General features: G+C 54.0%; 2 protein-coding genes across 14 annotated transcripts in view; one reads left to right on the top strand and one right to left on the bottom strand.

Moving 5' to 3' along the window:
* The window catches only part of ARHGAP23 (Rho GTPase activating protein 23), a 78,370-nt gene extending 73,336 nt beyond the window's left edge, over positions 1-5,034 (top strand). For all 5 annotated transcript variants that reach the window (XM_027625907.1, XM_027625906.1, XM_027625910.1 and 2 more), the window contains one exon: positions 2,538-5,034. In XM_027625907.1, the coding sequence (XP_027481708.1) occupies positions 2,538-3,581 (1,044 nt within the window). In that variant the 3' untranslated portion in view covers positions 3,582-5,034. The remainder of the gene's footprint in view (positions 1-2,537) is intronic.
* An 8,898-nt stretch (positions 5,035-13,932) lies between these two features.
* SRCIN1 (SRC kinase signaling inhibitor 1) overlaps positions 13,933-22,937 on the bottom strand; it is a 68,358-nt gene continuing 59,353 nt past the window's right edge. For all 9 annotated transcript variants that reach the window (XM_027567820.2, XM_027567815.2, XM_027567817.2 and 6 more), the window contains one exon: positions 13,933-17,334. In XM_027567820.2, the coding sequence (XP_027423621.1) occupies positions 17,200-17,334 (135 nt within the window). In that variant the 3' untranslated portion in view covers positions 13,933-17,199. The remainder of the gene's footprint in view (positions 17,335-22,937) is intronic.

A 22,937-nucleotide genomic window follows, 5' to 3' on the forward strand; every position in this document is an offset into this window, starting at 1 on the left:
GTGGCGGGCTCTGCGCTGGGCGTGGAGCCTGCTTGGGATTCTCTCTCTCCCCCTCCCTCTGCCCCTCCCCTCCCTACTTGCACGCTCGCTGTCTCTCTCAAAAAAAAAAAAAAAAAAAGGAAAGAAAGAAAAGGAAAAGAAAGAAAAAAGAAGAAGAGTGTACTGGACAGAAAGAAAGAAGGCCGCTTTAGTCTGGGACAGAGGTCCTTGCAACCTCTCCATAGAACCTCTGACTGCACACCTGTGGGGCAGGGAGCTCACTCCATCAGAAGATTGCTGTGACAGGGAGCAAGTTCATCACAGTGACCTGAGCCTAGCTCCATGTTACTTCCACCCTTTGCTCCTGCTAGCCTCCTGGCTTCCCATAGCCTCTCCTGGGCTGACCCCTTGACCTTTCTGTGCATGTACTGACCTCTGCATTCCTGGAAGGGACCATCATGACCTCACTGCTTCTGTAACTAGCAGGAGAGGATAATTTGATCAGATGGTCCTAGTGGCCTCTCAAGTCTCTCCGAGAGCATTGGCCAGATGAGAAAGTGGCACTGGCCACCCTGTGCCTCGGGGAGATCACAGCAGAGCCCCCATATTGCACAACTCCAGGGATTGCCTTCAGGAGCCCTGTTGACAGCCACGGCCCGGGAGCCACGTGCCTCTGAATCCTGACTCCCTGACGTGCGTCACCTTTTTCAGAACTAGCTGATGTGAGAGAGTATGGTAGATTGCGGGGGCCATGCGAGGCTTCTCTGGGTCTCCATTCAGTATTAGCGCTGTGGCTGAACCAGGAGGTGGCCTGTGAGGACGGGTCACAGGGCAGGCCATTCCAGCCCAGCAGGGGGAGCAGTTTCAGCCTCTGCTTCCTCAGGGCTTCCTGTGTTGAGGGGACTGCATTCACCCATGAGTCCTTCACTTAACATTTATTGAGCATCTGTTATGTGCCAGGCATGGCGCTAGGGGTCATGGATGCAAACACAAATAAGCCTCCTTGCTCTCAAGGAGCTCAGGGTTTGATGCAGATGGCGTGGAAACAGACCTATCCTGATGGGAGAAGAGCAGGTGCAGCTGTGTTTTCAAAGGGCGAGGCAAGGGCTGAGAGGCGGCCGCACGGAGGCTGCCCTGTTTCAGCTGGGCCTAGTAGGAGGATTTAGAGCACACCCAGCACATAGGGTGGGCTGGGGGGCGGTGGCTAAGGGCTGCCAGTGTTAACATGCAGGTGAGTCTGGCTGGAGTGTAGGCTGGGTTGGGGTTGAGGTAGGGAGGGCCCTAGGCTGGGAAAGTTGGGACCAGATTGTGAAGGGCCCTGTGTCTGAGCTTCATCCTGGTGGGGGTGGAGGTGCCCTGCAGAGTCTGGAGGTGATCAGATTCCCACCTAGTCTTAGAAGGACTGATTGCTCTAGGGGAGGAGGGACTGGGGTAAGGCAAAGGTGGAGGCAGGGAGTCCTATCAGGAGAGGGCAGAAAGGCCCAGAAAAGGCCGTGTGAGGGCCTGAAAAGAGGATGGTGAGGATGGGCTGGCTTTGCGAGTCACTTCGGGAGAATTGAGAAGAAGCAGGGGAGAGGGAGGAGGCAGAGAATCTCACCTTAAGGTGGGGAACGTGAATGCAGGTGGTTTGGGGCAGGGCGTGGGGGCATAGTGCAGTTGCAGATAGGTGAATTTCGGGTGCCTGCAGAAACCTTGTTTGAGGGGGTCTTGCAGTTGGAAGAAGAGTTCTGGAGTTCAAGGGATAGTTTGGTGTTGGCCGGTGATGGGCAGCATGGGCTCTGCTGGGGCATCCAGGAAGGCTAGGACAAGAAAACACCCACAGGGCTTAGCAGTGAGAACGGGGCGGGAAGGTGCCCAGCGTGGGGTTGGAAATCAGTGTTTGGGAGCAGCATCCATCCAGACCGTCGGATTCGGATTGTGCAGGATCCTGCGGCCTCTCCTGGCGGCAGAGCTGAGGGCTGCATTGATATGGGGATGCCGATTGTGGGTGGCGCGCTGGTGGATTGGCTGAAACGCCCGCCCGTGGGCTGCAGTGGGAAAGGGAAGTGAACTTGGGCCCATTGCCCTGGAGAGGCCCATACATACGGAGTAGGTGGAAAGGCAGGTTTCCCAGGTGGGGGTGAGTGGAGATGGAAGGGGTAGAAGCCGCCGTCGGAGGGAGGTCCCCGCCAGGATCTGGTGGTTATCATCCGGGACAGTCTATGTGAAATGGGTTCAAACTGTCAAGTGTATTCCCTGTTGAGAGACTCTTATCACCAGAGCCGTGTCTAAAGGCTTTCGCTAGCGCTGGGCATGGGGAATGGAGGGGAAGGTGGGCGGAGGTGAGGGACCGGCGCCCAGCTCACAGGAAAGAGCCGAGAGTCTCTGGATTGAGGCCAGAGCGGGTGCTGAGGGGGCTGCGGGGTTGGCTGGCTCCTCGGTGGGGACCGGGTGGGTAGTGACGCTGCCGCGGGCACAGCCCTCGGGGAGGAACGGCGGGGGCGCGGGGCCGGACCCCGTTGCGGCCGGGTGCCGCGGTGCGGGGGCGCCTCCTGCATTCTGGCCTGTCTCCCGCGCAGGGCTCGTGGGCCCCCAAGAAGGAGCCGTACGCCCGGGAGATGCTGGCGATCTCCTTCATCTCGGCGGTCAACCGCAAGCGGAAGAAGCGGCGGGAGGCGCGGGGGCTGGGCAGCAGCACCGACGACGACTCGGAGCAGGAGGCGCACAAGCCCGAGGCGGGGGCGCCGGGGGCGCGGGACCAGCCGGAGGGGCCGCTGCCGGGCGGCGCCGCCGCCGCCGCCCCCGCCCCCGAGGCCCCCGGCCGCCTCAGCCCCCCGGCGGCGCCGGACGAGCGGCCGGCCGCGGACACGCGCTCCATCGTCTCGGGCTACTCCACCCTGTCCACCATGGACCGCAGCGTGTGCTCGGGCGCGGGCGGCCGGCGGCCGGGCGCGGGGGACGAGGCGGACGACGAGCGCAGCGAGCTGAGCCACGTGGAGACGGACACGGAGGCCGGCGCGGGGCCCGGGGGGCGCCCGGCGCGCCGGCCGTCCTTCAGCTCGCACCGCCTCATGCCCTGCGACACCCTGGCGCGCCGCCGCCTGGCCCGCAGCCGCCCGGACGCCGAGGGCGCGGGCGCCGGGCGGGGCGGTCCCCGCGCCGCGGAGCCGCCGGGCTCGGCCTCGTCCAGCAGCCAGGAGTCGCTGCGCCCCTCGGCGGCCGCGGCGGTGGCGGCGCTGGGCTCGCGGCCGTCGCGCATCGAGGCGCTGCGGCTGCGCCTCCGCGGCACCGCCGACGACATGCTGGCCGTGCGGCTGCGGCGGCCGCTGTCGCCCGAGACGCGGCGGCGCCGGAGCAGCTGGCGGCGCCACACGGTGGTGGTGCAGAGCCCGCTGACCGACCTCAACTTCAACGAGTGGAAGGAGCTGGGCGGCGGCGGCCCCCCGGAGCCCGCGGGCCCTCGGGCGCACAGCGACAACAAGGACTCGGGCCTCAGCAGCCTGGAGTCCACCAAGGCGCGGGCCCCGTCGTCCGCGGCCTCGCTGCCGCCCGGGAACCCGGCGGCCCTGCAGAGCCAGCCCCCGCGCCGCTCGGCCGCCTCCCGCCTCCACCAGTGTCTGTGACCGGCCGCCCTCCCCCAGTTTTCTCTGGCTTGCACCCCCTCTCCTCTTGCCCCCCGGTGCGTCTGGCGCTGCAGGCCGCGCCTCCCTAGTTTGTGTGCGGGGACGGCCAGGAGGTGGGCAGGCGAGAAGGTCCGGCTGGACGAGCAGTTGGGGGGGGGACCCCGGAGGTAACAGGAGTGGGGGAGACGAGAGGGGCCAGGCTGCTAGGGGCTCTGTGACAGAGTGGGCCCTTCTGTGTCTGCACTTAGAGACCCTTGTTGGCCATGGAGTGTGGGTAGGGAACCCCCAAGTCTCAGACTAAAGGAAAGACACAGGGTGATGCTGGCTCTTGGCTTCTTTCCTCTGCCCCTGTCCATTAGCTCCCAGCTCCCAGCTCCTCGCTGAGGGGAAGGGGGTGAATGTATGCCAGGGGAGAGGAGACGGAGCAGGGTGGTGTCCCTGGGGGAAAGGGGGCCTGTGTAGCCAGGGCGCGAGTCACTGTCAGAAGGTGTTTCCGCAGCAACTTCTGCCACTCCTGCCCCACCACGCTCACCAGGGCGCCCTGCCTTTGCTGCCTCCAGGGATCCTGCCCCTGCTGCTTGTCAGAGCCAGGGAAGGAAGTTAGGGCTGCTCCACAGAGGCAGGACTGAGACTCTTACCAAGGTTACTCCCCTCACCAACTTTTTGCCAACCCTTAAACCACCCTCACTAAGCGTGTTGACCATGGGGAGCTAGCTGCCCGTTCCCCAGAGACTTAGGGGAGGGTCCAGGGTCCCCCTCCCCCCCCCACCACTTCCCCAGGCCTCCCTTGCCTGTCTTTTCCTTCTTCCAGCTGTGCCTGCTTCTTCCACACCTCAGGCACACAGACCCCACCTTCTTCCTTTAGGAGGGGGCGTAGGAAACATCCCTGGTGTCTCACTCTCTTTCTCTCTCCCTCCTCTCTCTGTCACACACACACACACACACACACGCACACACACACACACACGCACACTGATTTATGGGGTCTGAGCTGGGCTGTTCCTTCAGGATGGGCGGGACCCAGCCCCCTCTTCTTCCCACACTTTGTAAATAGACCTCAGACCACCAGGACTCCCCACACATGCCCTCACTTATTCCAGGGAAGCCCGGGTGGGGTTGTGAACCCCACTGCCACGTCTGTCGGTCCTCTTGTTTTATGCAAAGATTTGCTGTAAAGTAGATTTCTCTCTTCTCCCTCCCTGATCCTTTTATTGTAAATATTGTCTCTAAATGTGTAACATATTATAAAGAATTTATAAGGATTTTTAAAGATGTTTTGCTCATTTAAAAAAGTGTTGTAACAGTGTTGGATAAGCCTCTGGCCCCACGTGCGCATGTCTCCTTTCACTGTGTCCTTGACACACCTCTCTAGGCGACAACTAAGATTTCCTGCTTCTGAAAAGTCCTGTCTTAAAAGTATAGTCTCTATCTTGGAAATAAATGGCCTTCCTTGAGGCACGAGTCAGCTGTGTCGCTTGTTTCGGAAGGAGGGAAGGGCAGGAGTGGAGCTGCGAGGGGAAAAGTGGGAGGGGCTGGACCGGGTACTGGCTGAGTGGAGACACACCTCTGCCTCCTGCTAGCTTTGTAGGTATCCTTGGGGACTCGCATGAGCAATGACATGGGCACGGGATACAAGCCGGAAGGGTGGCAGACCCTCATTGCTGCAAGAGGTTGCCGTTTCTGGATTCCTCTAGAGGCTTTCTGGATTCCTCTAGAGGCCAGGTAGGTGCACAGGCACCTTCCTTCTCAGGCCTGCCTAGACCTTCGGAAAGGTCCAGAGGTGCTGCCCAGCAGACAGGAGGCTTGGGCAAGGCCCAGGCCACTGATAGGCCCATCCCGGCTGGCTGTCACCAGGGGCACTCTAGGCCCATGCAGTATCCAGAGAGAACAAGAATGGGTTTTGTCCATTGTCTTATCCCACACGTGCAAGTTTACAACATGGGATGGGCTTTCTTCAATGTCATGGTTCTAGAGGTACCATTGCCAGCTTCCAGGCTGCCTCTGATGAGCGTCCTGTAGGAAAAGCAGGTGACATTCCTCTAAGAGAACCTAGGGGAGAGCCCTGGAGCTGGGTAGAGCTCACTCACTGAATCCTCCTTCCTTTCTCTACCCTCCCCTACCCCCAGGTTGTTTTTGTTTGGCAAATGAGCTCACTGCTAGTGTTGTGGGCTCACACAGGCCCCAAATCCCAACTCAGTCCTGCAACACTTTGGAGCTCCGCATCATTGTTATCTCCATTTTATACAGGAGGAAACTAAGGCACAGAGAAATGACATGACCTGTCCAAGGTCACACAGCTAATAAGCTGGTGGAGCCGGGATAAATCTAAGCCCAGAGAAAGGACATAAGTTTAAGGTTACCTGCCCATTGGGATACCTTCTCCAGGCTGTATTAGGCTTTGGATGTAAAAGGCAACTGCCTAGGGGTGCCTGGCTGGCTCAGTTGGTAAAGCATCTCTTGATCTCGGGGTCATAAGTTCAAGCCTCACATTGGGCATGAAGCCTACTTTAAAATAAAATGAAATTTCAGACCCATTATTTAAAAAAATAAATAAAAGGCAACTGCATAAAACAATAATTATAAAACTGTGTCGGCAGTTTTATAATCTGCTTATAACCTCTATGGATGAGATCTGTATGACATTAGTCGTACAAAGGTGTGGGGAGGGAATGGGGCTAGACTGAAGCAGAGTTTTTATACACTATTAAAATTAACTTAGTATTTATCCAAACTATATTTTTTTAGTTTATTTATTTGTTTATTTATTTATTTTAGTAACCACTACACCCAACGTGTGGCTCGAACCCATGACCCCGAGATCAAGAGTCACACACTATTCATCTTCTGAATGAACCAGCCAGGCGCCCCAAATGCAAACTATATTGTGTTAAGTGAAGATGCTGCTAATTGTAATGCCCAGGGCAACACCTAAGAAGATAATTCCAAAAAACGCTGTAAATGAAACAGGGAATTAAAAATATACACTAGGGGTGTATCAGTGTGTTAAATAGCTGCCTTCCGCTCAGGTCATGATCTCGGGGTCCTTGGATTGAGTCCCGCATGAGGCTTCCTGTTCAGCGGGGAATCTGCTTCTCCCTCACCCTCTGTACTCTCAAGTAAATAAATAAAATCTTTTTTTTAAATACACTAGAAAATATCTATCTTAACAAAAGAAGGCAGGAATCAAGAAACAGAAAACAAAAAAAGAAACCCATAAGACATGAAAAAAATAGCAAAATGGCAGACATAAATCTTCTCAGTAGTTACATTGAATGTAAATGGGGCAAACAGCCCAATCAAAGGCAGGGAGTGCAGAATAGATTTAAACACATGATCGAACTACATGCTGTTTATAAGAAATTTAGGTTCAAAGGCACAAAAATGTTTAAAAGGATGGAAATAGATGCCATACAGAGTTACCAACAGAGAGGTAGAGTAGCTGTGCAAGTTTGAGACAAAACAGATATTGAGGAGACAAAAACTATTACTTGAGACAAGAAGGACATTTATAATGATAAGAGGGTCTATCAAGAAGATAAAATTATTATAAACATATATGCTTCTAACAACAAAAGCCTGGGTGGCTCAGTCCGTTAAGGGTCTGCCTTTGGCTCAGGTCATGATCCCAGGGTCCTGGGATCAAGCCCCGCATCGGTCTCCCTGCTCAGTGGGGAGTCTGCTTCTCCCCCTCCCTCTGCTGCTCCCCCTGCTTGTGTTCTCTCTCTTTCTGTCAAATAAGTAAATAAAATATTTTTAAAAAGAAGAAAACTCCATCCAACAACAGCAGAATACACATCTTTCTTAAGTGCACATGGAACATTCTCCAGGATAGACCATATGTTGGCCATAAAACAAGCGTCAATAAATTTAAGAGGATTGAAATCACATGAAGTTTGTTCTCCAACCACAGTGGAATTAAATCAGAAATTAGTAACAGAAGGGGTGCCTGGGTGGCTCAGTCGGTTAAGCATCTGACTCCTGATTTCAGCTCAGGTCATGATCTCAGGGTTGTGAGATCGAGCCCTGCATCAGGTTCCATGCTCAGTGGGGGAGCCTGCTTGGGATTCTCTCTATCCCTCTCCCTCTCCCCCTCCCCCCAATAATAAATAAATAAATCTTTAAAAAAATTAGTACAGAAGAAATAGTGAGAAGTTCACAAATATGTAGAAATAGAAAAATTCACTCCTAAATAATCAGTGGATCAAAGGAGAAATCACAAGGGAAATTAGAAATACCTTAAAATGAATGAAAGCAAAAATACAACATATAAGTGTATGGGATGCAGCCAAAGCCGTGTTTCAAGGGAAATTTGTAGCTGTCAATATCTGTATTAGAAAAGAAGAAAGAGGGTGCCTGGGTGGCTCAGTTGGTTAAGCACCTGCCTTCGGCTCAGGTCATGATCCCAGAGTCCCAGGATTGAGTCCCGCATCGGGCTCCCTGCTCAGCAGGGAGTCTGCTTCTCCCTCTGACCCTCCCCCCTCTCATGTGCTCTCTCTCTCTCTCTCTCTCTCTCTCAAATAAATAAATAAAATCTTTAAAAAAAAAGAAGAAAGATTTCAAGTCAATAACCTAACCTTTCACCTTAAGATACTAGAAAGAGAAGAGCAAACTAAACCTAAAGCAAGCCAAAGGAAGGACATAATAAAGATAAGCGTGGAAATAAATAAAATAGAAAGTAGAAAAAAATGGAGAAAATAAATAAGACTACAAGTTGATTCTTGGAAAGGTCACCAAAATTGACAAATATTTAACTAGACTGGCCAAGAAAAAAAGAGAGCTAAATCTCTGCTAATTTCATCTTTTCCAAGAACTAAATTTTAGTTTTATTAATTTTATAATTTTTAAATTAATTTTCTTTATTTTTCTATTTTTGTGGCTCATTAAGGAAATGCAAATTATAACCACAGTGAGATACCACTTCACACCCACTAGGATGGCTTAAATCGAGAAAATAGAACACAACACATGTTGGTAAGGCCATGGAGAAATAGGGACACTGTGAGAATGTAAACTAGCACAGTTGCTGTAGAAAATAGTTCAGTGGTTCCTCAAAGAATTAAACCTAGAATTACCATAGGACCTGGCAATCCCACGCCTAGGTATATCCTCAAGAGAAATGAAAACATACGTCCACACAGAAACTGGTACATGAATGTCTATAGCAGTATTATTCATAATAGCCAAAAGGTGGAAACAAGGCTATTGTCCATAAATGGATAAACAGATAAATAAATCATTGTATATGCATACTATAAATGCTATATTATTTGTTCCATAAAAGGAACAAAGTACTGGTACATGTTATAACTTGGATAAACCTTGAAAAAATTATACTAAGAGAAGACAGACACAAAAGCTCACAAATTCCATGATTTCTTTTGTATGATATATATCTAGAGTGAAAAAAACCCATAGGGACAGATTAGAGGTTACTAGGGAATGGGGTGCAGTGGGGATTGGGAGAGACTGCTTAATGGGTATAGGGTGTTTTATGGGGTGATAAAAAAAGTTTTGAAACTAGAGAGAGCTGGTGGTTGGACAACACTGTGGACACACTAAATACCACTGAATTGTACATTTAAAAAAGTTAATTGTATGTAATGTGAATTTAGTCTCTTTTAAATTTAAATTAAGGATACTCATAAATATGATTGTATTAGAAATTGAGATAAACACTAAATTCAGAATAATTTTGGAAGTTTTTTTTATTTTTTTAAAGATTTTATTTATTTGACAAAGATCACAAGTAGGTAGAGAGGCAGGCAGTTGGAGGGAGAAGCAGGCTCCCTGCTGAGCAGAGAGCCCGATGTGGGGCTCAATCGCAGGACCCTGCAATCATGACCTGAGCTGAAGGCAGACGCTTAACCGACTGAGCCACCCAGGCGCCCCTGGAAGATTTTTTTGTAAGTTTTTTTTTTTTAATATGACAGAGAGAGACAGCGACAGAGAGAGGGGACGTGAGAGAAGGAACACAGCAGGGGGAGTGGGAGAGGGAGAAGCAGGCTTCCAGCTGAGCAGGGAGCCCGATGTGGGACTCGATCCCAGGACCCTGAGATCATGACCTGAGCTGAAGGCAGACGCTTAACGACTGAGCCACCCAGGCGCCCCTGGAAGATTTTTTTAAAAGACTTATTTATCTATTGAGAGAAAGAGTGTGAGCAGGGGGAGGGGCAGAGGGAGAGAGAGACAAGCAGACTTCCCACTGAGCCCGATCCAAAGACCCTGAGATCATGACCTGAGCCAAAATCAAGAGTTGGACACTTAAGTGTCCAACTGAGCCAACCAGGTGCCCCAGAATTTTTTTTTTTTTAAGAATTAGAAAATCTTGGTGGGAATGTAAATTGGCGCGGCCACTATGGAAAACAATATGGAGGTTTCTCAAAAAATTAGAAATAGAAATACCATATGACCCAGTAATTCTACTTCTGGGTATTTATCCCAAGGAAATGAAAACACTGACTCAGAAAGATACATGCATCCCCATGCCCACTGCAGCAATTCCAATTTCAAAGAAAATGTGGTATTACATATACAATGGAATATAGAATGGCAATGAAAAGGAATGAAATCTTGCCATTTGCAACAACATGGATGGATCTCGAGGGCGTTAAGTGAAATAAGTTAGACAGAGAAAGACAAATACCATATGATTGCACTTATATATAGAATCTCAACAACAAAAAAAACTCAACCAAATAGACAAACAAAAAATAAGCTCATAGATACAGAGCACAGACTGGTGGTTTCCAGAGGTGGGGGATTAGGGATGGGTAAAATGGGTAAATGGGGTCAAAAGGTACAAAATTCCAGTTATAAAATAAATAAGTCATGAGGATCATGTAGGACTTGATGACTATAGTTAACAATATTGTGTTGCATCTTTGAAAGTTGCTAAGAGAGTAGATCTTAAAAAGTTATCATCCTATGAAAACGATTCTGTAACTATGTTTGGTGACGGATGTTAACTACTGTGGCGACCATTTCACCATGGACACAAATGTGGACTCGTGTTGCACACCTGAAACTAAAATAGTGGATGTCAATTATACCTCAATTAAAAAAAGAAAATAATCCTGTTTATGATAGCATCAAAGCTTGTAGAGAGATAACTACAAAACATTGCTGAAAGATTAAAGATCTAAATAAATGGAAAGATAACCCATGTTTAAGAGGATTTAACATTGTTAAGATGGCTATATTCTGTAAGCTGAATGACAGATTCAACACAATTCCTATTAAAATCTGATTTTTTGTCTTTTTGGCAAAAATTGACAAGCTTATCCAAAATTTCCTATGGAAATGTAAGGAACCCAGAACAGCCAAACAGTTTTGAAGAATTTTGCTGATTTTAAAACTTACTACCAGTCAAAACAGAGCGGTGCTGGCATAAGGCTACATTTCTTTCATGAGAAACATGTCTTTTTTTTTTAAGATTTTATTTTTAAGTAATCTCTATGGTCAATGTGGGGCTCGAACTTACAACCCCGAAATCAAGAGTCACATGCTCTACTCACAGCCAGACAAGTGCCCCACGTGAGAAACATTTCTTTGGGAAAACTCCCAATGTATTTGAGTTGAACTAAGAGGAATGGGGATTTTTCCTTGCCATTCTGGCATGGGCAGGTAGAAGGGCCATGAGAGTGGTCTGAGCTAAGGCAGAGAATCTGGATAAATGGGGTCAAAAGGTACAAAATTTCAGTTAATTTTGTGGGACGGTGACCAGGGGTATGGGATGGAGCTTCCCGCCAGGTGTCATTATGAGTAGTATCCAACAATCAGTCCGAGTCAGCGGGTGTCAAGGGAGCCTATCATCCGCTAACGGGCATGGTGGCCGTGAGCCCAAGGCCCCGCACCAAGAATTGGGAACTCTGGAATGCTGAAGCCACTCCGTGACCCAAGAGGAAGAAAATGCCTAGGGGCTCAGAGACGTGCAGACACTGATGGAGAAAATGAGGGCTCCCCTGGGTTTCGGTCGGGAAAGCAGTCTCTTTTCTCTTCCCAATAAGGATCGGACTCTGAGGCCAGCTGGTCGGATCCCTGCTTTGCCCCATCAGCCTTCCCCGTCAGTAAAATGGAGCTAATGAGCCCCACAGGCCACGGTGTCAGGGTTAAAGAGACACTTAGTGGAAGTGAGGAGTATCATAAAGCATTAAGAAAGCACGGCTATTGGAAGGGCTAAGTCTTGGGTTTGACTTCTGGCTCCATCCCCTCATAGCCACAAAGGTGCTGAGGCTCAGTTTCCCCTCCCTCAGCCAGAGGATTGTTAGCTTGAGTGAGTCCAGGGAGGCATCGCCTGCCCCTGCCTCTAACTGATGGCTCTGCACTCGCTCCTGCCCCTCGCCCCCCATCTTTTCTCCGCAGCGCAGCCAGACGTAACTTCCGAAATAGTGTCCGGTCACGTCACGCTCTTACTTAAAAAAGCCTCCGATCGGCTTCCACGGCTCCGAGAAGAAATCCACCTGCTTTACCACATCCCGCAAGATGGGGCTCCTCTGACGGGGTTTCTGCCCACCAATCTGGCCTCATGGCCTGTACCCCTTCCCCTCCTCACTCTACGTGGCTTTCATCCATCTTCCAGGACCCACCTCAGGGCCTTCTGCCTGCGACACTCAGCCACCAGCTGCCACGTAGCCACCCGAACGTGACCTCATGGCTGGTCACCCTCTCTGCGTGGTCCACGTGACTGTCACAACCTGCTTCCCTGGGGCAGCTCACCATCGGGCACCCTGCTCAGGTATCCGGGTGGTGTGTTGGCTTGGCTCCCCCGCCAGACGCTGAGCCCCAGGTACCATGAGTTCAAGCAGACATTCGGTCGGCATTCGAAGGGTAAATGAAGGGCCTGGTGTAATTCCTGGCATGCAGTTGATGGTCCCATTTGTTACTCGATCTTGAATTATCAGTGAATGGGGTGATTGTCGGAGATGAAGGGGGTTTGGGCCACTTTCCCAGCTTTCTGGGAATAGGGCACAGAAGAGAAGGCAAGACCTGCCCACATTTTAAAAAGGACATAAGCGATGAGGCCTGACTGTTGGAGGGTCTGAGGGCTGCTCAGCGGGCAGGGGGGATGGGGGGCCCATGGAGTGTGCCTTCCTCCCAGACAGGGAGCCATCCTCAACCTCTGTCTCCAAAGAGGTTATTGGCCTTTAGGGGAAAGACTGTGACGGGGGCTCCCGTGAGTTCTGGAAGAGTGTTGCTCTAGGACAGTGTCATTACCTCACGGGACAGAAGGCCTGGTGTTTGCTGGAGGAGGGACAGGACACCCACAGGCCTCAGTCAAGCAGGAGAATGCCTCGAAGAGCAGCCTCAAGGACCCTTAGAACATGCTGGAACAGTGGCACAGCCTTCAGAATTCCAGGAAAACCCCTTCAGGACATCTGGTCTACTCAGCGGTGGGGCAGACGGGATTCTGATGTGGTGACCTGGAAGGGTTTGGGCAGCTTGCTGGCTACAAGGTCAGGGTTTAGGACTGCCACCCAACCAGAATCAAGGGTAAATCTCCTCACAGGGGTCTTCCAATTTCGGGGGACACCATCAGGTAAGTGGGGCTGCTAGGCCTTTGAGAAGGAGAAAGCCAAAACGCAGCATGATTGGGACTGAAACTACATCTTTGGACAAGTATTTTTCAAACTGTGGGTTTTGACCCATTAGAGGGTCATGAAGTCAATTAGATGGGTTGTGACCAAAATGTTTAGAATTTAACAGGAAATAGCAGAGTGCATTGTATGTCGTAAGTGCTCTCTCACTGTGTGTGTGTGTACACGTATAAACCATTGAGATACAAAATGTATTTCTTACTTAGTTTGGGTTTTTTGTTTGTGTGTGTGTAATTTTCTTTTTAAAAGTTTGAAAGCTGCTGCTCTTGAAAGGATGGGTGATACCATGAAGGATCATTCCACCCGAAGGGCAGGAGGCCAAGACCTGACCCAGGGAGGTAATCAGACCCTCCTTGGGTTTGGGGGAAAAGCACTGGGTTCGGGGTCAGGCAGAGCTGGATTCAAATCCTCACTCTGCATCTTACTGGTTGTAGGACACTGAGCAAGACACCCAACGTAATGTAAGCAGTGCCCGCAGCTACCTCGCCGATGGTGGCAGTGACTCGCCTAGCGCGGGGGCTGGCCTCCCACGGAGTCAGTGGTGTTCCTCTCCAGTGTCCTGGATGATGTGGGTTGTCTTGGGTCCTTGGGGCAGCAGCAGCCCGAGGGACCCCCGTTCCTGCCCCTCCTCTTTCAGGCCCTGCCGCGAAGCTGCAGGGCAGTTACCTGCCAGGGATCCCCCATCTCCGCCCCATCCATCCCAGCCCCTTCCAGGGTGAAGGTGAGAAATAATGAGACAGCAGCCTATAGAAAGGAGATCCAGGAGAGGAAAAAGAAACAAGTTTTATTTAAGCCCCAAACACTCGGCTAGAAAAACCGGAAAGGAAAGAGAGCAGGGAAGTGAGAAGAAAAAGGACATTAAAAAAGAGAGACAGAGAAAACACAGCAACCCTTTTCCATTTAGAAATTGTCAAGTTACACTGACAGAGGTCACGGAATATCCACAGAAGCCATCACTGCTACAGCAACACGGGCCCTACGGGGTGGACGGGGCAGGGTGCGGAGCCGGGGCTCAGCCCGGGGAGGGGGGGACCCCACCTGGGCCCCCAATCAGAGCCTCGGGCCCGGAGGCTCCTGGGGAAACAGCGTATTGTGGAAGGGGCGGGAGAGGAACCCCCCATGCGAGTAACACAGCACAGTGGGCGGGGGCGGGGGACCAGGTACAGGGATCCCCCCAGACGTCTTAGTTTTCTCTTGGTCAAGCACACACTGGTGGACAGAGCAGTGAGGCGCATGCAGCGGGCTTTGGGAGGGCGGGGGGCTGGGGGCTCAGGAGGGGAGCCAAAGCGAGGGGTGCAGGGTCGATGGAACACACACGCAGGCACTCCCACACGCCTGGGTCTACACACCTGTGCACACGCACAGGCCCACACAACGCAGGTCACATGCACCTCCACGTGCAGCCCTCTGTCCACGCATATGTGGCCCGCACGCATACAAGTCTCTCGCAGCCACGTGCGTCTGCACACACACACACACACACACACACACACACACACACACACACACTACACGCCCTCTCATGCGCAAAGCCCCTCCGTACCAACATGCAGGTGGGCACGTGCTGATGCCCCAGCAGGGAACATGCACCGAGTGCACTCGCCTCCCCGCACACATGTGTGGAAGGTCACGCCTGTGCACACACACGCTTCCCTCCACACCCGGGCAAGAGGACCTGGGCCGGCGCACATACACACACAGGCTGCGCACAACTCCACACAAATGCCTCTCAGCCCGGAAATGTGCAGGAGCCAAAGGGAAAGGAAGATGCAAATCCCACTGGGCGCTACGTGGGCAGATGGGGTGGGGCCCACGGCTCCCTCCGTCTGCCCCTCGAGGACGGACACCTCCTCCTCCCCCCACAAAGGGACATTCAACTCAGGACAAAGACGGTGGGGCACACATTCAGGTCACAGGGCTGGGGGGGCAAGCGAAAAGTGGCAAGCAAAGAGTAATGGAGTGGAGGGAGGAGGGGGCACCACTCCCCCCTCCCCTCCCGATCAGGGGTTCTCTGTACAGCCAAATCAAACCGAACCGTTTCACTGGACCACGGAAGCCAGGCCGATGTGCCCATCCTCCAGCCCCCCTCCCCCGCCAAAACAGCGGCCAGGGAGAGGGTGCCGTGGTTTTCATTTTTTTTCTTTTTTAAATATTTATATATATTTATATTACGTATATTATATATATATAATATGTAAATATATTTTTAAAACAATATAAAATGTTAAGACACTTCACTTAAATGTAAAGAGTTGCCTGCAATTAAAAGTAATTGCATCATTTATGAGGTCCTTTTTTTTCCTATTTTCCAAGGGTTTTTTTTTTTTTTTTTTAGGAGGGATTTTTTTTTTTCCTCTTCTTTTGTTATTTTTCAAAAAGGCCTGCTTGCCTTTGTACAAAAATGATCCAAAGCTAGAAAACAAGGATGAACCAACAAAAACAAAACAAAACAAAAAGAAAGAAATGAAGAAACACAACCCCAGTCTCCCTTCCCTCCCCAACCCTCAACAGCTCCCCTGGCTTTCCCCAAACACTGACCTTCCAGCCAGGCCCCAGGGACTAGGAGGTTCTGCCCCTTCAATGGCTCCTTCTTTCTGTGCTCACTCAGGGAGACTACTCCCAAACCCTCCCCTGTGCTTACCCCACTTTGTGCTCCACATAGGAATCCTGCTCCCCAGGGGCCCTACCCTATCTGCCTCCGCATCCCCCACCCACATACCACCCCGCCCCCCCCCCAAACGGCCCCTCACTGTGCCCTCTGGGGGACCCGGGGCTGAGAACCAAAACTGGTCTTCCTCCCCTTCCCAGGACCTGGTCAAAAGCCTCGTTGGCCCAGCCCCTGCAAGGCAGGCATCCACAGGTTGGGTCTAGGGGCACTGGCTGGCTGGTCAGGCCTCAGGGACCCTCAAAGATTTTACCAGGGGTCACCAGCTCCCCATTTAAAAATCATCTCACCCCTGAAAACCCTCAAATCTCAAAGAGGATGGTTAAAGGTCAAGTCGCTTAACCTTTGGGTCAGAGCTGTCCTCACTGCCCCCCCATCAGCCCCTCTCTATTCCCCCCACTTCCCTCACCACGAGACCCTTCCCACCCTCCACGCCCCCAAATCTAGTTTTCTAGGCCCTTCATTCTTGCCCACCCCCATTGAATAAGTTAATGTCATTTAAAGTGCTAAATTAGGAAACCAAAAGTACCAAATAGCCCTCCTCGGGGCTGCCCTCTTCTGGGGCAGTGACCCCAGTGTCAGGCTGGCTGTTCAACCGGCTGCCCACAACCCACTACCCGGAAGGGCCCGCTCCTTGCTCGGCACAGGCTAGGTGGTTTCTCACCACAAGAAGGGAGTCCCAGGAAGCCAACTCCTCTCCAGCACACACAGATTCGAAGGCCTCACACCCGCCCCAGGCCCCCTCAACCCTGCCTCCCTGCCCAGCCCATCCATCTTGACTCAGGCCCACAGGGGCATGAGCGGAAGGGAGTGGAGCAGCGGAGTTCGGTCACAGCAAGACTGGGCAGCTGGGGCACCTCCAGGGCCAGAGTCTCCCTGCCAGCCTGATAGTGGGGTTGTTCCAACGTCCAGAGTTTCCTCCAGGAAGGTTTCCGAGGATGGGGAGAGGGGCGTCGCCGCTCCAAGTCTCCGTGGCTCAGAGTTTGTTTGGAGTGCTCTCAGGAAGGGAGCATAGGGTGCGGGGGCTTTAGGATGGACGTGGGAGGAGGCGTGGGTAAAAAGGGAGAGAGGATGGCAGGAGGTGGGCCATTTTGGAACAGGAAATCGAGGGAAGGTGGTGTGTTTTGGTTTTTAGTTTTACTGTTCTGCTTTAAAAAAAAAAAAAGATAATTAAAAGTGAATCAATTTAAAAAACCAAAAACACCAACAGGGGATGGGTGTAGAGAGCTGAGGAAGGCCACACCTACGGCAAGCCAGAGACTAGGGTGGGGGCGGGGTAGAGATGAAGGAAGAAGAGCAGGGAGAGAAATGGCAGGGGTGAGGAGGGCGGACAGGCTGAGGTGGAGGTGGAAGGGGGCTTCTAGAAGGAGATGGAAGAATTCCTCGCCCCAAAGGAAGTCAATACAGGGATAGAGGTTCTGGAAGCCGAGGGCTTTTCTGAGACTGGGCTCGAGGTCTCATTTGACCCGCTCATCTCTTTAGATGGTTTAGTGGCCTGGAACAAAAACAGGGGTCAGGGGTCAGAGAGAGGATGGGAGCTCCTTCATGCTGGCCCCCAGCTGAAGTTTTAAAAAAAATGAAAAGCCTCCACAAATCCAAGAGAAAATTAACCGCAAAAGGCCTCTGGAGAGAGTGAGCCCCTGAGATGGGGAGGAGGGCGCCACAGTGGGGGTGCAGAATAGAGGGGGTGAGTATAGGGCTGGACCCAAAGGCTTGGGGACCGGGGTTGCTGACAGGAAAGAGAGCAGGTGGAGGAGAGAGACCAGAGAAGCACAAGGGAGGCCACACCCAGGACAGGTGGACAGGGAGATAGGAGTGAGGAGGACAAGGGACAGGAGGGAGAAGCCAGAGGTTAGCTGCCACAGGGGTGCGGGGCGGAGAGGGGAGCGGCCCCAGCTCGGAGTAGGTGGGCTCTTAGTCTCAAGGGGCCAGCACCCCAGCCAGACCCTTTTCTGACCTCTACAGGAGGCTGATCCTAACCAGAAGGTCTTATGGGGACAATGTGGGACAAGCGGGTCCTCCCGGGGGAGCACTACTCTGAAGAACCCACCCCCAACCCCACCCCACCCCCAAGCTGGAGGAAAAGGCACTCACTGCTTCCAGCCTCTGGCCCAAGGCAGGAAGCCCCGCTGTAGCCCCTACAAGTGTTCTCCCAGCTTCCCAGTGCTCGGCTAGTTAGAAACAGCCGCACCTCCTCCCACCCCAGCAAACTCCCTGTGTCTAGACTAATTCTGGATGTTTGTGTATGGTTCCAGAGCCATTTGCATCACCTCCAGAGGAGGAGGTGTCACAAATGCAGATTCCGGGGCCCTGCTCCAGAATCTCTCTCTGGCTCAGGCTCAGTAACCTGCATTTTGGGCAGGCACCCTAGGGGACCCTGCTGCACACTTCACTTTGAGCACCACTGGGTTGGGGCTACACGGACCGGGTTTCTCTCTGTCGTATTCACTGCCCCCCCGCCCCTCCCCTCCCCGCCTTGCATAGCTACCAGTGGGATAACGGACTGGTTTTGATTAAAAAAAAAAAAAAAAAAGAGGAAGGAGGAGGGGAGGGCTGGAAACTGTGCTGAGGCTCCTCGGGCCCCCTCCCGCAGCAGCTGCGGTCTGGGCAGGGTGCCTCTACCGCCCCGCGCCCCCCCCCCGGGGGAGCCCCCGCTGCTGGGCGGGCTCTATCAGACCCCAGCAGGGGCAACCAGGATGCCTCAGGCAGCCTGACCGGCCGACCGGGGACTCGCCCTTGCTGTTGGCGGCCCCCACAGGCTCTTCCACCCGCGCAGTGGCTCCCCTGGGGTGTACTCCTCGCCCCGCAGCGCAGTCTACCTTTTCTCTTGCTGAAAATCCAGGCAAGAGGCTCCCCGTTTGGGTCTTCTGACCCCTCCCCCTCTTTCCTGTCGCAGTTCGTCTGGACTCACAGAGGCTCCAGGGCCCCAGCCACAAGATCCCTGGATTCACTGGGGCTTTTGCCCGAGGGGCATGTGCCAGGCCTGGCCCCTGCTTCCGGGGGGAGAGGCGGGGGGGGGGGTCCCGGTACCTGGGCCCAGAGACAGCCTCACGCCGTCTGACTCCGGGTCACTAGCCCTGGGCTCCAGGCCTGCCCCTCCCATCCCAGCCTTTCCCATTCAAAGTTCTTGCTCCCAAAGGCGAGTGGGCGGGGAGCCCCCTGCTTGTCTCCTCACATCTCACCGCCTCCCAAGCAGGCTGCTGATTCCTTCCCGGCTGGCCTCTTTGTTCTCGACCCATCTCTCTAGTTGAAAGCTTTTTCTCTTCCTCCCCTTTAGCATTTGTCGAGAGCCCGGGTCTGTTCTGCGCTTTGGTCTTTGGAACGCCCGCCTTCCAGCTTGGGCCGCCACCTGACTCCTGCACCGCTCAGGTGACAGTCCTCACCCAGGCGCTGGCCCCTTTCTCCCGCCGCCAGCGCGAGGCCTTTCTGCAGTAGCCGCAGGGGCGGTCAGTGGCCTGCGTGGACACCCCCGCTCCTTCCTCGCGGAGACCCGGGCGGCTTGTACTGCTCTGCGAGCACCCGTTTGCCCTCCCAGCCGCCTTCCCTCCCGGGTGACTGGCCGCAGGGACGCATCGAGCCCCCTCCCCTGAAGCTGAGGGAGCACATGCCCATCGTGCCCCATGCCCTCTCCCGGGCTGCGGAGGTTCTCCGGTAACACAGCTGCTGTCTCTGGAGCTTTCTGTCACTTCATTTCACCCACCAGCCCTCTGCTGTCACTTCCAAGCACGTCCAGAGAAGCAGAATGCTGTCACCTTCAACTTCCAGCCGAGGTGGGGGGGGTGGCGGGGAGAGACGGGAACGGTTAGCAGGGCCTAGCGGGCTGAGCCCCGCACCCCTACTCTTCCTGCAGGTCAGCATACTGCCCCACCACCCCCCCCCCGCCCTGTGACACAGATCTCCGCACAGGGACAGGTCACCTTGTTGTGGCAGACCCCGCTGGCGCCTCTTCCAGGGCCACTCCCAGTGTCGCTTCCTCCGCTGCCCACACGCCCTCCTTCCTGATGAAATCTTGCCCGGATCAGGCCCTGGGCTATCAGGAGAGGTGGGCCTTTCCCCCAGCCCAAGGGGGTTGAGTCCCGAGCAATCTACCCAATTCGAGCAATTCCGTTCTCCTTGCCAGTGACTGATTAGGGAACGGACAACGGGAAGAGAGGGGAGATCAGTTAGGGGCTTCTGGGAAAGGTCCTCCTGCTCCTGACCCGATCTGTGGGCCTGGGACCCACCCTCCCACCCTGGGAGTGAAGGCAGCCACACGGGGGGTGGGGAGGCAGGATGACAGGACAGCAGGACCGTCTGAGGAGATGCACCAGGGGGTGCAACAGATTTCTGAGCCCTAGTAGAAGAGGAGGGGTCCATGGTTTCCCATCTGCAGCAGGCCCGGGCTCCTTGCACCCCTGCGAATCTGGCTACCATCCCACCCCTGGATCTCCAGCATGACATCTTCGGGCTTTTTCTCAATTGTTTCCTCTGGTGTCTTTGTAGTATAAGGCCCTGTTGCAGCCCCATCTCGGAACTCTCTTCCCCCCATTTTGGTGTTTCTGGTCCTCACACTTTTATTTTCCTTTCCCTTGTCATTATCAAAGGCAGCTTTGAGCCCCAGGTGTTAGAACCACGTGACGAGAGAAAGGCCTCTGCCCAGCGCTCGGCGCTGACAAGCGTGCAGACCATGACCAAGTGCAACTGAGGACGACGGGGACTGTCCTTCGCAGGGCACTTGGGGGCTTTCCCAGTTCCTTCCCACACCTGGTATGATGTGACCTCAGAAGCCTGCTGCTGGGTTTTCGTCTCTATTGTACAGATGAGGGAAGAGCCAGCAGAAGGCAGAGGACTTTGACCAAGTTCCCAGCCTGAGCTGATAGGGAGCGCTGTCCAGGCCCAGAGGACAGAGGGCCAGGTGACCCAGAGTGGCTGGAGCAAACTGAGGGTGTGGGGCGGAGGGCGCCAGGAGAACCGGGAGGAAGGAACCCAGGCTGGTCATGGAATTGCTCTGGGCAGCCGGTGAAGGACTTTTGATTTTCTCACCTGGCAGGGAGCAGTGGGCCTGGGTTTGAAGCTGGGGGGATGACATAAGCAGATCTGCAATTTACACACATCCATCCCCAGCCCGCAGGTCTGGGAAAATAGATTAGAGGTGACAGAGTGACAGGGAGACCCTAGAAGGGCATGCATTTAGGTAACGAGGCATAGGATGGTTTTTATCCCTGCTTCTTTAAAAAATGTCCACAAAGAACGTATATTACTTTGTTAGGGAGAAGGTGCTTTGTAACAAAAAGCAACCAGAAAGTGAAAGCGAGAGGCATGGCCCTGCCTGTGGCCCTGGGGGCGGGGGGGGGGGGGGGGGGAGACAACCTGTACAGTAGGTGGTGAGGGAGACTCCCCAGTGTGGGAGGATGCCCCGGGGGTGGGTGACATTTTCTGAGAGGCAGCCTTGGGCTCAGAACGGAGCCCGGGGCAGGGATAGATGGCGCTCTGGGAGAGGAGTGTGTGGTACGAGGAGCAAAGAGGCCCAGGAGGAAGCGGGGCCCAGCGAGGTGAGGAGTGTGCAGAGGAGAGACGCCCAGCAGGGAGCCAGGAGGGTCAGGGTGAGAGCTGGCCAGGGGGGAGGGGAATGGAGGGCCTACACAGCATCCCCATGAGTGTGTGTGTGTGTGTGTGTGTGTGTGTGTGTGTGTGTGTGTGTGTGAATGCTTGCGGCCCCAGAAGGCCTAGCCGGGCCCTGGGGGGAGGTTGGAGGGAAGGCCGAGTGGGCTAGGGACTGAATGGGAGGCCACAGAGGTGACAGAGGTGACAGAGGGGCTGGAGAGAGGCTCTGGGTGCCCCAGGACAGGCAGTCAGGGTGAGAGATGGCCGAGCAGTTACAGCTAGAGAGGCTGAAGGCAAGGTGTGTATGGGGGAGGGGACCAGGCACAGGGTGCCAATCCTCCTGCACCCTCGCCAGCTGCATGGCCGTGGCTAGAGCCTCAGTTTCCCCATCTCTCGAGTGGGCATCAAAAGGACCTTCCTCAGAGTGGTATGGCGAACGGGAAACGAGAGAACCCGTGTGTCTGGCACAGGGAGAGCCCGCGCATGTCAGCTGCTGTTCTGGACACGAAGGATGGACATGGGATGAGGGGGACCCAGGCAGTGTGGCGGCAGGACAAGGAGCTGGGGTGGGATTTGCACGGTGTGTCCGGGGACCCAGGAGGAAGATGGTGGGTCAGCGGGGGGCCGGGGAGGAGAGCTGGTCAGGGGCGGGTGGGGCTGGGATGGCCGTCTCCGCAGGGCCCTCCAGGGAACCAGCAGCCCAGGGCTGTCACAGGGCCGTGGGGTGTGAAGGGCTTTGTGATTCCTGGGTCCCATCCTGGTTCTGATGCCACCTTGCTGTGTGCCCTCGGGAGGCCCCTTTCCTTCTCTGAACTGCTCCCTCGTCGGTGAAGAACGGAGTTGGACTTGCCACTTCTAACCTATTGCCTCAGAGCCTAGAACCTTCTTCAGGTCACAGCACCTGGACATTTCACAGCGCCCATTCCCACCCGGCACCCACAACAGGCCTGGCATGCAGGAGCTGCTCAGAAATACTTACTGAACCAAATGAGTGCACGAAAGGTCTCTCTCAATATCTAGGTCCAGGGACCACCCTGCACCTTCTGACCAGGCCACGCAGTGGGCCACAGGACAGAAGCACCCACGGGTGGGGCTGTCACTTCTACACTGGCCCCAAGCCCGCTGACTACATCTGACAGAGGGTACAGCATCCCTGCCGTCCCCACCCCACCGGGGGGGCCACAGTACTTCTCCCTTTCCCCGTTGACATCAGTGCAACCCACCAAAGCCCAAACACTGAAAAGCAGATGCAAAATTGGTTTCTCCCTCAGCTGGGAGATGGCCTGAGAGCCAAAAGAGAGGACTGATGACAGCGAGGTGCCCCCCAGAGAGCAGGGGGTGGGGAGCAGGGAGAGGAAGCCAGGCAGAGGCAGGAAGACAAAGGGACATCGAAGCCCCCTCCCATACCCCAGGGCAGGCTGGGCCTTGGCGCGGGCCAGCGGGGACATAAGACTGCTGGGTCCCTCTCCTCCAGGAGCAGCTGGGGAGAGGGTCTTCTCTGCCAGGTCGGGGGGG

The sequence above is a fragment of the Zalophus californianus genome, chromosome 16 (genome assembly GCF_009762305.2).
Source record: "Zalophus californianus isolate mZalCal1 chromosome 16, mZalCal1.pri.v2, whole genome shotgun sequence".
Lineage (NCBI taxonomy): Eukaryota > Metazoa > Chordata > Mammalia > Carnivora > Otariidae > Zalophus > Zalophus californianus.